This window comes from Falco cherrug, chromosome 10, assembly GCF_023634085.1.
Source record: "Falco cherrug isolate bFalChe1 chromosome 10, bFalChe1.pri, whole genome shotgun sequence".
NCBI lineage: Eukaryota > Metazoa > Chordata > Aves > Falconiformes > Falconidae > Falco > Falco cherrug.
The window spans coordinates 14393705-14407504 of record NC_073706.1 but is presented as its reverse complement, the minus strand read 5'-3'; the positions used below and the strand labels follow the sequence as shown (position 1 = coordinate 14407504).

Sequence of the window (13800 nt, the reverse complement as noted above, 5' to 3'; positions counted from 1 at the left end):
AACATACCTGTGGCACAGCATTTCGAGAGGACTGCAGTAATGACTGCTTGACCAGTTCTCTTTTCTTGGTCTTCTCCTGATTGCTCTCTGGTAGAGGGGGGGATGGAGCTGCCTGCAATTGCCTTGATCTGTGTGCACACATCAGAGATCAATATCCCTGCTGAGAATCCCTTGGACCCCATCCGAAACCCTTAATCAAGAGAAATCCTTCTTGACATCCAGACGGGACTCTTGAAGCAACATTTTGCCTGTTCAAAAGCTGAGGATGAGGTTATACTCCAGGAAGTAAAAAATTCAGGATACCGAGCAGTTCTTTTCTTTTTTGCTAATTTTTAAGATTGTAGTTGGTTTTACGAGTTAAACTCTCGGGATGGGTGTGTGGTCCTGCAAGCACTCTTGCAGGGATTCACATGGTCAGGACTTTGCACAATTTTTAGGAGATGCTGGTGGCTGCTGTGGCTGTGCCAAGGCAAGTGCCACTGTATAGTGGCACTTGGGGAATCACTGGTGGTACGCCACACATCAGCAATGGCGCTGTGTTTTGACAGCCTCTGGGCTGCCTCACCCCGTGGTGCCTTGTTCATCCACCTGCTAACTGAATAAACGTAGGATCTAAGTTCTCTGTGTTTTATTCACTTGGGTCCAAATTCAACTAAATTAATATTTCATTTTCACACAAATAAAGGATTTTCTGGAGGTCTGTAGGAGACACTTCAACTGGCCTGCAAAGAGTAACCCAAAACCCAAACCTGTTGAGATTCAAACTCAGTGCACTTCCACTGGTGTCCATAATCAAAAGAGGCTGGAGACCACAGCACTGAAGCAAGTATCCAACTTTTAACACGTGAGAAGCCCCGCTAAACCCAGTGAGGGACTTGGATGCTTGAAGGCAGGTCCCCTCTGTGTCCAGGCCACCTGCTATACCAACGCAGATAAGAAATCATATGAATGAAGATTATAACATCAGGCTCTGAGAGTTTTAAGTCTCCCTTTGAAATACAGGTTACGTTATCCCTGTGGTTTCACTCTTCTTAATAAGCTAAGGAGGGTCAGTATGTTTTCTTTCAGAGGCAGGTGGAGTCCCAGCCAACACATGGTTCCTTTCTACTCAAGATAAAAGTGCAGGTGGAAAAATTCCTGTTTATGTCAAACTTAGTATTTCAGCAGCAGTACCTTTTGCTGTTTCACACGACGTCTTCTTTGTAGTACAACTGAGTTGGAGAATAGCTACGCTAACTGGAGATTTTTAGAAGCAGGAGGCAATACAAGAGATACAAGGAACCTGAAGAAATGGCACAAAGGCCAGGTACCAGCCCGCACGGCTGCAACCCCACCTTTCCCCCACTGTTCCCAGCAGCTGCCAGAGCACGGAACACAAAGCAGCCTAACCCCAGCCTGCTTCCCGCAGACTTGAGCTCCACTTGTAATTCTGGTGTCAGGCTGCCTGACCCAACAGTGCAGAGTGAGGCCTCCCTGTGCAGTTTGTAAGGAACGTTTCATCTGCGGTTATTTAAGAGTGAACTGGTCTGCGTGCCTCTTGCCTCCACCATCCAAAGCCTACCTTCCTGGGAATAAAATACTGCCAAAGCTTCTTCAGTCCACAGTTTTCTGGGTGAAATAAATCAGTTTCTTCTCTGGGTGTATGCCTTTCACCTGTAATAAAATGTGTTTCATAGTATGTGACTGCATTAATTGATGCCCTGGTTGTGCACAGTGCACAAGTCAGATAATCAATGTACTTGACCATTTAAAACCAGTAGGATTTGTTACTAATTCAGAATCTGTCTCCTCATTTCAGTTATTCAGAGTTTGCTTGTTTGTTTGTTCTGTTTCTCCCTGTGGCTGATTTGAATAACAATAATGTTAATGTAAGGGTTTTAACATTCATAGCACTTTAGGACTAATCCTGCTTCCTTGGGGTATAGTCAGGCAATGCTTGCTTTGAGAAAAATGCTAGTGGTTTTATCATTTCAGCTACCATCTCCTTCTCACACCACTGTAAGAAGGAGTGTGGCTTATTTAACAGAAAAGTGGATCTTGTCACCCACGGTACGAGGTCGCACCCTGCTTTGGAGGCAGAAGCAAAACCCTAACTTGCTTCAGAGTACGAACGAGCAGCCCGAGAGTAACAGAGCAAACTGTGGTGCAGGCATTGGAGTGACTGGAGATTGCAAACAGTCAACATCGTCATCAGATGAGTCTCTCCCAAAGCTTCTTATCCTGTTGTGTTGAGCTTAGCAGCAAGTCTGTCCGGATCACAGTGCGCGATGCGTGACCCGCTCCCCAGGCCGAGCAGAAATGTATGCGGCAGGGAGGCTGATGTGACCCCACCGCTTCAGGACCTGGGTTCTCCTTCTGGAGAGAGGGAATGGGAAGGACTCAGGCATGTAAAGGAGGTGGTTGTGTGCTCGTGGATTTGCTCTACTATCCACAATTGCTCTTCTACAGATGCAGGGTGTGGTGAGTGGCTCACAGATGGTGCTCAGGTAGAAGCCTTTCTTGGAAGAGAGATGCTCTCCTACATCCCTCTGCCGCTAGTCAGCTGTGATTCATTCACAAGCCTGGGTATATACTTTAAAATACCCACAAATGTGTGTGCTTAAAGAATTCCTTGTCTTATCCCCCTTTCTGAGTTTGTCTGCCACGTGCACGTGCTCTGACAATTTTTATGGGAAGAACCGCTGTATTTTGGGTTTATTCTAAGCTTTGATTTTTAGAGCGAGCATGCCAGCACCTGCACGGGGAGGAAGGTGACAGGCATGTGCGGAAGGGGGAGAGGAGCCCCTGCTCCCCGCCGCCTGGGGTGCACTCCAGGCTGTGTGTCCGACAGACACCCCTGCCCGTCCGGCACCCCCGGGCACAGCCAGCACCGCCCGGGGACAGAAAAGCCTGTCCCAGCCGCGCAAGACACCCGGCAGCGCTCGCCGCGGGGAGAGGCGCTGCCCCGCCGCGCTGCCTGGCTCAGCCTCCCGGGGGAGGGCTCAGCCCGGGGGCCGGAGCATCCCACCCCGCCTGCGGGGGCTGGGGGCGCATCCCGGCGGTCTGCCCCCGCCCCGCCAGCCCTGCCAGCCCTCCCAGCAGCCGGGCCGGCAGCCGCCGCCGGAGCGTTGCCCTTTTAAGCCGTGGCCCCCACTTGCCTCCTGCGCCGCTCCCGGAGGGGCTCCGGCAGCCGCCGCCGCCCCAGCTCCCTGCCGGCCGCCGCGCTGCGGGCCGGGCGCCGAGAGCCCCGGGGCGGCGGGGCTGCCCCGGCCGCGGCCGCTCGGGGACCATGGGATGCTGCACCGGGCGCTGCACCCTCATCTTCCTCTGCACTTTGCAGCTGGTAAGTGGAGGCGCTCCGGGAGCGGGGTCGGCGGGGAGCGGGGGTTCGGCTCGCCGGGACGGGCACCGGGAACAAAAGCACCCCCCGCTGGGCGCCCGCTGCCCCGGGCCGGGGAGGGCGCCCCCCCCTCCGCAACTTCGTCCCGGAGCGCGGGGGGGGATGTCAGGCAGCCTCCGCCGGGGCTTAGCTGCGCGGGGGGATTCGATGGTGCCTGAAACTCGGTGACGCGCTTGGGGGGAAGAAAAAAAGAGGAAAAAAAAAGTTCTCAATTCGTAAGTTTGTGCTTATAAAATACAACTAAAGAAAAAATAATCCTTACTTCTCCGTGAAAGGAGTCCAGGCAGGCTCGGTGGCGATGCTGCAACCCATCCCGACCCGACCCCAGCTCCATAGGTGCTGGCACCCACCGGTGCCCTCAGCCTCTCCCGCACCCAGCGGCCAGGACGGGCTCCCCCATATCCCACACTGCCCGCCTGCACGGGAGGGGGCCACACCGGCTGGGAAGGAATTAAATCAAACCACCTCGGGATGAAGCGCTTAGATAGAATGTGCTTATAAATATACGTATAGTTAATTAGGAATAAACTTCCCCGTGTGCAGAGAGCGTGGTCCCTGGTGGGCACGGGGTCCTCGTCCTCATGACATCTGCGTGCGTGATAAACAAAGGTCTGGTTGTTCCCCGAGTGTCCGTGCATCCAGCCTGGATCTGAAGGGTCCCCTTCTTGTCATTAAATGGGCTCCAGGGCTCCTCCAGCCTTAAAAAGGAAATGACAGCATCGATGTATTTAATTTCATTTACCCCTTCCAAATTTGCTTGATTTTGGAGCAGGAGCAGCACGCAGGAAAGGGCAGGCTTCCTGCTAAGTTCTGGTGAATAGTGAGCTTGTGCCAGGGGGTGAGTCTGGTTAAAAACTCTTTGTTTTGGAGTTGCTCACTGTGACAGCAGAGTATTTTCTGCCAAGGGACGGTGAGCGGGCACTTTGCTGGAGGTGGGAGGGAAAAAATGGGAACCTGCTAGTTTTTTAAATGTAAACCATCTGCCTAAAATTGGAGGGGAAGAGGGAGGGAGTGCCACCCTGCTAACTCTGACTAGCACCGTCGGAAGATGCAGATGGAAGGTTTGCCTCCTAGTTAAACAAAATACAGAGCAGAAGTGGTGGGGTTTTCTTGCACAAAGCATCTTGCTAGGCATATTTATGAGCGAGTTGAATGACTGGGGAGTGTATTTAGTCTCCTGGATTATTTCTTTTGATTTTTCACCCGTGATCACAGAAGAAAGAAGCTGTACCCTGTATTACATTAGAAACTGGCATCTCAGCACTCACTGTCTCTTAAACCCACTATGTCATCCTGCTTTAAAGCACACACTCGCACACACTGGGGAAAAAAAAGAAAGAGAAAAAGCCATGAGCTGCTGGTGCTGTTCTTATTTCTGACAAGCGTGGGAGTTTTCTTGTATCCAAGATACAGGGACAAAGAACCCCCAGCATTTTATTTTCCTTAAGACCCTCCTCCTTGAAGAAAAGAATCAGTTCGGCTCATTCTTAAGCAAGTTTGGATGCCTTGGCCATAGCGATTTCCCATGGCACTTGCTGGGTGAATTGGTAGAGCTGGAAAAATGTGAGCTATGGTGAGGGAATTCCTGGAGCTGTGCTCTGATGAGGGTGAGGTCAGGAGATCCTGGCTGGTTCCCAGCAAGTGCTTGGGTGAGGGTGAGATCCAGCCTGGTGCTTTCAGATTTTTTTAAAGCAAACTTTGTCTGTGAGTCGTCACATCGCTTCCACATCAGTAGGGCCAAGTGACCTGTGGGACTTACTGCTGCTCAGGGTGGGTTCTGTTAAGACAAAACACTGAAGAATCAGGCCAAGATCATCAATAAATTATAATGACATGAACTTCCTTTGTTCCTCTCATGTCTCTGATTGGCTTCATCTGATACTTGGAACCCTTCGCAGTCTTCCCTGTGTGTTGTCAAACTCTGTCTCTCCCACTACCAAAGTCCCAGGGGTGAAATCCTGGCTCCTCTCCTCCTGGTCTGGGGAGGTTTTACTTCTGACTTAAATGGGGAGAGGGTTTCGGTGCTGGGGTTTCCCACCCCAGTTTTGCAGTACACCCCTATGTTTCTTTACATGTTCTCATCTCTGTTCCTCCAGGCTTCACTGGGGCGTTTTATAAATGATGAATAAAAACACAAACACCACACACATAGCCCCAAAATCAAATTAGGAATTTTAGTTGCGATGCTTCATAGAGGTTGTTTTACTATTAGGTGCAAGTAGTTGAGTGAGCGTGTGGGGAAGTGTTTGCACACTGCAGCCTAAATGTTTCCCTAGGAAAGAAAAAGGCAGAAAGGGAACATATTCATCACTGCAGTGTATGCTCCCAAAGAAAGAGTTTGTGATCCAGTCAGAGAGCAGAACAACGTGTGAATTCAAGAAACGGCTACACAATGCGAATACCAACTAGATCCTCAGCCCCCCACGGACCGAGCGCTCGTGGCGCAGATAGGGGAGGAGAGCCGTACGCATCTGTCTGAAGAAAATCAGGGCTGACTCCCCAGCGGTTTGCTAATCAAGGGGGGAGGGAAGGCTGTAGTTTGAATAAATAATTTGCCATGTTCCAATTTTAGGTTATTGTTTCCTTGAAACGTCCACCTCAAGCTCTTGCTTTGCCGATTGGTGCTGCAGGGAGGCTGCAAGAAGGTTCTGGCTCTCCCTCTCAATCCCAGGGCGTATTGCTGTCCCTAATCCTTCCCTTCTTCCCAATCCACCCCCATCTTCAGCTGAAGTTTGGGTGAAAGTTGGCCCAGGTCAGGGCTACCCTGCAGATGATCTTATCCTCAGCCACGGCAGAGGGAAGGATCGTCAGCAAGGTGATGGGGTGTTTGTAGCCCTGAGTTTGTGCATCCCAAGGATGTTGCCACCTCCCAGTTCTTGCTTTGCCTGAACACCTCTGCTGTTGAGGTGCTGGTGTTACCTGCAGCAGGTTGCTAGCCCTTGCTCATCCCTCCCAGCCTTTGGGCATCTGCATATTAAGAAACACGAGCAAAACTTAAATGAGTCATAGGCCTCCCCACAAAAAAATCAGGACTGTGTAAGAAAGCCTCTGCAGAGGGCTGAGAAATGTCCCTTGTAGAAATTAGGGTTGAAAAAGGCTTGTCAAGGGCAGGATTTCTGAACCTGAGTGGTATGACAGAGACTGTCGTGCCCAGCAGGACTGCGAGCTGGGTGGGTCATGGTGAGAAACCACAAATAAGGGCTGGCTCTCAGGCACGGAGTTACTAAAACATCATTGATTTGCTTCTTCCATCTCTGCCAGCGTGAGTTTGCACCCAAACGGTGTATTTTCTGGAGCCGTAAGTGATTGTGTACGGAAGGCACTATGTGAATTTATTTCCACCGAGCATGGAAAAATTCCCTCCCTCCCGGTGCCCTGTCCCAATAAATCAAAGAACTGTAGTTTATTTACATTCTGTCCGTGGATTGAGAGCTCAGATGCCAAGCAAAGCCTGGAGACAATTTTACAGATACATTATAAATCCCCCTAGAATAAGAGCTTCTAATGGAAAAAGTGACTAATACTTCAAATGAGCACAGAACAAGGCGCCCTGGGACAAGACTGCATATTGAGACTAACCAAAAGTAACTATATACCTTTATTTATTTATTTTCTCATGCTTTCTTTCTCCCTTACTCCCTTCTCAGCGATGCCTTTTTAATCTCTTACAGAAGGGGGTGACCAGTTCTGGAAAATATTTGAAACCAGCACAGATCATTCTCTAGCTACTCTCTTGCAGCTAAAGCAGCTGTGTCAGTTTGATCAAGGCGTAAAACGATGGAGAGGATGCAAGGGGGGAGGGCAGAAGGGGAGTGTGGCAGACAGGCAGGTGGGACTGCACTGCAAGGCAGGATCTGGGCAAAGAAAAGCATGAGTTAAAATAGATGGACTCAATCGGATCGGCACACGTGGGCTGCAGGAGGGAGGGTGGTAGAGCATCTTCCCAGCCAAGGGAAGGAGCAAGCAGGATTGTGGCGTCTGGGGGCTCTAGAGACAACTTGCTTGGCTTTCTCCTCTCCATCCCAGACACATTCTGAACTGGAGGCAGGGTGGGGAGAGCAGGACGCGTCTCCCCCCTCCTCTGCAGCTGCCTCCGGAGCCGGGGCAGTTTGATGCATCTCCTGAGGGAGCTTTGAGCTCGCACAGCTGTGGTACGGCTCAGCACAAAGCGTTCGAGGCAAGAGCAGGTGCAAGGGAAAGTGCAGTGTCCCTTTGCTCATCACGCTGCTTAGGACCCCTCCAAAATTACCTTGTGCTCTCCCTAGCTTTTTATTTTCTCCATGGTTTGTGCTTAAATTATAATCCCTTGAGGGAAGAGACTATCTTTCGTGTATATGCACAGCACCTAGCACCACCATGGCTTGAACCTTTCCTGAAGTCCTTGAACAATACTCCAGGCTAAATAATAACATAAGTCTAAAGACTACGTTTGACAGATGCTGTCTTCATGTCTGTTCCAGACAAAGGAAAATTAAAGCTGTGCCAATAATAGAGCTCGTCAGCATTTTCCACTGAAGCTGACTTTCAGTAGAAACCTGGGGATTTGACTAAATGAATATTTTCATGAGAAGTATCTGCTTTCCATAGACAATTCTGAGTTTTTCTCCCGAGTTTTGGCCAGAATATTTTGGAGAAAAATCAAAAATGTGCTGGCAAATGTTTGCTGTGCTGGCAAACATTTTTAATTTTGGAGTTGTAGAGGTTTTCTTACAAAAACTTGAATTTTTGCATGAGATTTTTTTTTTTTTCCCCTGATCAGCTGGAGTCAGTACTGCTCTAGCACAGTGGTCTAAGCCCAAGAGCAGCACAAGGGAAGAGGAGCTTGGGGTATGTGTCAGACGTGCCCGTTGCAGACTGCGCCTTGCCCGGCAGCCCACAGCCGCGTTTCCCATCGCTGTGGCGGAGATTGCAAATGACTCATAGGAACCACGTTTCTTTGTGTCCTCTAACCAAACCCATTCCGACCAGGAATAAAATCAGGCAAGAGCCAAGCCAAAAAAGTAGCTGAGGGCAGGGTGATATTGAAGTCAACTCTTCTTGGAGAACCGGGGTTTTATTTCAGCTGACGCAGTATTTTTGCCTGACCACTCTGATTTCTTCTGGCCACTCTCTGCTCCTTTGTCTTCCCTCTTTTCCTCTCTCTGAGCACCAGGGCCATGGAAGAAGAGGTTCCTGATGGGGAACCTCTCCCCCCAGCCGGTGTGGGGTTAAGGGAGCTGACGTTGCTCCATTGTGTGCTAATAATATACGGAAACTAGGATCGTTTTGGCTGGGGTGCAAGATGGAGCTCTTCCAAGAATCTGCTCCAGGGGCCCTCAAGTAGGAACTCTTGGAGAACAAACTGGATAACAAAGGCCAGATTGTGATCGCTTTTCCTCCAGGAAAGCCCTGGAATAGCCCATTGCTTTTCGAGCACTTAAGAAAATGCATATGACCTCGCGAGCAGTAAGTGCCCCAGCTGTAGCATTCCCTGTTCCCATTAACAAAACATTGGGTCTGAGGTCGGCAGAACTGAACCTTTCTTTCTTATTAAAAAAAAAGAGATAATTTTTGATTCAAAGTCCTGATGCTTGTGAAGCTCCCTTTGTCCTCCGCTCCTCCTGGGCTGCAGTAGATGTGATGAGCACACCTGACCGCGTAGGTTGGATCTCTGTTTAAGTTTGGTAGAAAAAGAGTTTTCAACAAAGTGGAAACTTTTGTCTCAAACGTAGCACATTCTCCTCCCATTCCCCATCTCCAGAACATGAAGAGGGGAAAAAAAGGACATTTCTGGGCAAAAAAATGTAAATACTCTGGCATTTAGTAATGTTTGGTGAAAATGATGGGGGACGGGGGGAGGGTGGTATTGTGCCAAACCCAATTATTTTTAACTTTTCAGAAGTGTTTTCAAGCTTCTGTAAAAAAGTTGAATAGTCTTGCTAAAAAGAAGTTGGTTTGGTGGTGTGTTTTTTTTTTTCTTTGGAGTTGTGCACTCTGGGAGTTCTCATCTTCCAAATATCTCTGAAGTCATCGTGTCTCCTCAAACCCAGCTCATGTTGGGGTTTATGGGGAGAGGTCCTCAAGGAGAAAGCACAGGCAGGGCAGTGCCTCGCTGGGTTGACTCATCTGCTTACAGGCCAGTGGGTTTGGTATTTTTGTTGTAGAAGGAAACTCAGTAAATAAACGCCCTGCAGAACTGCCAATGTAAGATATGTTGTAACCGTTCCAGAGTCATAATATTACCTTAATGTTCATGAGATTTCAGAATAAGTATAAATGACTTCTGCTTCACTTGTTTGTTGAGCTTTGATGAGGGTCAGAATCTTATTTCATCATCTTCTTGCCAGGGATAACAGTAGGGATTACAAAAGTGAGGATTAATAGTAAAAAGTAGGGAACCAGTAGCAGTAAAGTAATAATAGGAAAGTGGGTAGTAATAGCAGGGATGAGAAAAATGGAAATGATTGAAGTGTCTGGCAGAGATCTCGGAGTTGGGGTTTCAGCAAAAGCGCTGCTTCTCACCAGCATGTCGGGTTTGTGTTTCAGGTTGAACACACAAAAGTCAGTGGTGCCGTTGCTCTGGCTCCTCTCTGGATGAGCCGAGCCTGGGGCCCACGCCTGAGAGTCCTTGTGAAGTGAAGAGCAGCAGTTGTGTTCTGCTGTGGGTCCTGAGGCTTCACAGAGCAGAGAGGAGCGAGCAGCCGTCCTCTGCTGGGGCGAGATCAATAGCTCCTCCTTGACTTTGCTGTAGCTCATTAACATCCACTGTCTTTTCCAAGGGATGCTTTTGGGTCTCATTTCCACAAGGACTTAATTGCCATTTTCCTGGTGTCTGTGGCTTGTTCTCAGCACAGCTGCTTTTCTGTCAGGACATTAGACAAATATGTTGTTTATCAGGGAAACGCACGTCCCAGATTTTCTCTCAAAGGTGAGGATTCGTGGAAATTAGGAGAGCAGCCTTTCTGCCCTCCCCTTCCCCCTTCATCCTCTATGTTGTTTGGGTGAATCTAGGTTTAGTAATTGAGATGTCAGATTTCCCTGACACCTTTCGGCTGGGAGGATGATGGTGTGGAAGCGGTGACCTCCGCTGCCATCTGCCATGGCTTAATGAAAATATACTGTGGGAATCAAGGCAACAGCTTGTCTTCGTCACCTGCTTGGAGAAGGCAGACGTCAGCAGTTGCTGTGCCAGCTTCCTTTGCCACCTTTCAGTGACTGGCCAGCCCTGCAAACAGCTTCCAACCTGCTCTCCAGGCGCTCTCAGGCCAGCAAAATATCTGTTTCTTCCCTCTTCCCACCCTCGCCTCCATTTTTTTCATCCAATGCGCAAAACACTAGAAAACCAGGACCTTCATCCTATTTTTTCTGTGCCAACGGAGCAAGCAGACAGATGCCCGCCCAGGCCCTGATTTTCGGAAGTGTGGGAGCAGAAGTTGCCACCCCGTTAGGGCAGCAGCAGCAGCCTCGCTGCACAGCAGTGGGGCAGGGGTCTGAGCCTGGCTGTGGGACCCAGCCGTCGTGCCCTTGCTTTCTGCACCATGGGGCAGCCCCTCACCAGGCAGACTTGCTCCCCGTTGCAGTGCCCTCCGAGGAGACAAGAACGCAGCTGAGGATCGCACTGATGAGATTGCTGGAGATGGGATGCCCGGAGCAGGGTGAGCCAGGGCTCCTCATCCCAGCTTGCTCCCTCCCACACGGCGCAGAGCTGCCCACGAGCTCAGCCTCCCAGGTCTAGGAGGGCATTGCCTGCGAGAGGGTCTGTTTCCTCAGCACGGTTCTCCCAGTCTCTTTCCCTGTCACTGTGCCATCCCTGAGTGACCTGGGACATTGCTGACCTGAGGAAGGTAGGTTAGAATGATACAGGGCAGAGTCCCTCCTTCGTTAGTGAGCACTGGGGCAATCAGTCACCTGGTCACAGATACGAAAGAAGAATTTAATATTGCCGGGGACAGTTGGGTTACACTTCTCCCCAGGAGCTAAGTATACCTAATAAAAAAAGAATCCTGGTGCTCAGATGAATACACAGTTGCCGTGGATATACAAAGCCTGAGAAGATGCCTCCTGTGATCCCTCTCTGGGGAACAGGGACCTGTCCTGTGTCTGCGGTGACCCTGACAACAGCCCTGGACCCATTAAAGCGTCGGGTGCTGAAATATATTTTCCAAGTGCTGTTCTCTGGAGATAGTTCATCTGTAAGCACCGTTTCATCTGAACAGTGAAGGTGAGATAGAGGACACAAAAGAAGGGGATGGAACATTTTATTATCCACACAGAACTTATAAAATATTGAGTGTAACCTTGCATGGAGTGCTCTGTATGGTGTTCATCCATCACAGATAAACAGCCTCACCACAATTAACAGTTTGTCACTGTCTGTCTTCAGCTCTACCCTGAAGTTACCCCTGTAGTAACCAGAGCTCAGTCTCAGTACCAGGACGGTTAACCTACCTGCACATCAGGAGGAATCTAAGTCCTGGCCTTACTCAGAGTTGTTCATATTTAGGAGATTTGGACATTATTCTACAGTACTGCAATAAGAGCATTGCCTTGCACATTAGGAATGGCTTCTTCATGTTGGGAGTATCTTGGGTTGTACTCTAAGGTCTACAGCCAATCTTTTTCCCTACATGAAGCTCAGCAGATAGACAGTTTTTGTGGAGGGTATGTGGCAGGGTCTTTGCTTAACATGACTGCCAGGGTCCAGATACTCAGGAGTGCCTAACTCCGTGCCGTGGGGCTTGGGAGCATCCTTTCCTCTCAGAGATGCTGGACCCTAAGAGGGAAAGAGTCCCGCTTCGGTGGAAGCACCACATCCAAGTGCTCCAAGGCCCAGGATGTAGTCGTGGACATTTAAAACTTTTTCTCCTTTGCTGAGGCTGAATTATTGAGTGAATCCTGGAGGGAAAACTCCTCCTGAACCAAAGACCCGCCTCAGCAGGATAAGGAAGAACCGACTTGGCCTGATGGCTTTGGCCTTCCTTTAGAGACCTTGAAAGCAGCAGAAACCACAAGTATGTGTTTACCAGCCAACAGGTTCACAGAGGTAACATCCGGGCCCGTAGGCTGATTAACCTTGTGGAGAATGACAAGACCTGAGTCCTGACACAGGCAGATGATTGCACCTCCCCAGAACCCAAAACACCTTTGAGGTTCTGGGCCAAACACCTCCTGTGCAGAAGAGCTTCTCCTATAGCTCTTCCCTGGAGGACAGGGAAGAGAACATCCAGACCTCTCGCCAGGTTTGAGGACTGTGCATTTACATAGCTTGCATGAATACCTGAGCTACTGGCTACTTAGCCAAATCAAACCCAGTTCCTAATTTCCCATGGCTACTCGTAATCCGTTAGCAGCAGATTTCCGTGTGTGAGATGAGAATGGGCTCTGACAGGCGGCTGGCATCCCCAGCTCCGGCAGACAACACACTTTTTGTGATATCATTGTGGGAAAGGCAATACACCTGCTTATATTGTATATGTACAGAATTAGGGGAGAAATCTGATTATCCTAATTACTCAGAAATGCTAAATATGCGCAGAATACAGTTTGGCTAATTAGCCTGGGAGATTGCTGGCTGTTCAGCAGGGAGGAGAGCGGGTGTTGGGAGAAGTGTGATGGGAGTTTGCAGTCTGTTATGTGCCCTTTGCTTTCTAAGCATGTGGAGAAAAGTGAGCATGGGGGTTTGGAGATGTGATTACCAGCCTGAAAACAAATTACAAAGCTGCGAAAGGGCAATTCTTTTTTCAAATGTCTGCCACTTTTTAGGATTCTGGGTCTTCAAGTTTCCTATCTCATTATTCTGAGAGGAGATGTTCAAGGGAAGGATGGGTCTGCCTTGCTGTGCAAACAGCTGGTGAGAGCCCCTGCACGACACCTTCTCGGAGGTATCTGTTCGGCATGCTCTTTATCATGCCGTCGTGCTGACACAGGCAGACTCTCAAATGCTCTCAGAAGCCTGAGGAAACGACGATGGTAGTTGCTTCGGTGAATGGTGCTGCTTCGTTTGCATTTAATGGGCTCATTTGCACCACAGAAGGGCTTGTCAGAAGAGCTCTTCTGGCCCCAAATCCGACCTGCTTTTCCCAGAGCTGCAGAGGAGGTCAGGTAGGTGCTAGGCAGGGTGGAGGGTGGTTCATGCCGAGTACATCTCAAGGGACTAACCCCCAGGTGTCTAGTTCCAAAGTGGTTCCTCCAGCTCTGGATGGGGCACCAAGCAAACCATCACACTGGACAGGAGGGCTGCAGGAGCCACACCAGTGTGACGTGGGGATAGCTCGGATGCACAACTCGGTGTGTTCTTGGGTCCTGCAGTCTACACAACGCTCTTAGCATGAGATGAAGCCCAAACCCAGGTCTTCTGGATATGATCAGTGCCCAAAATGCACGTTCATCCATTGCTCCTCATAGCCATGATTCCTCATATCTTTAAATAACCCTGCATGGCT

The 13800-nt window shown here is 49.6% G+C and overlaps 1 protein-coding gene across 2 annotated transcripts in view; it reads left to right on the top strand.

Moving 5' to 3' along the window:
• Positions 1–2958: 2958 nt before the first annotated feature.
• The window catches only part of NKAIN4 (sodium/potassium transporting ATPase interacting 4), a 52057-nt gene continuing 41215 nt past the window's right edge, over positions 2959–13800 (top strand). Inside the window, exon 1 of one of the 2 annotated variants that reach the window (XM_055722720.1) lies at positions 2959–3322. In XM_055722720.1, coding sequence (XP_055578695.1) covers positions 3269–3322 — 54 coding nt within the window. In that variant the 5' untranslated portion in view covers positions 2959–3268. The remainder of the gene's footprint in view (positions 3323–13800) is intronic. The other variant, XM_055722719.1, reaches the window with a different exon arrangement.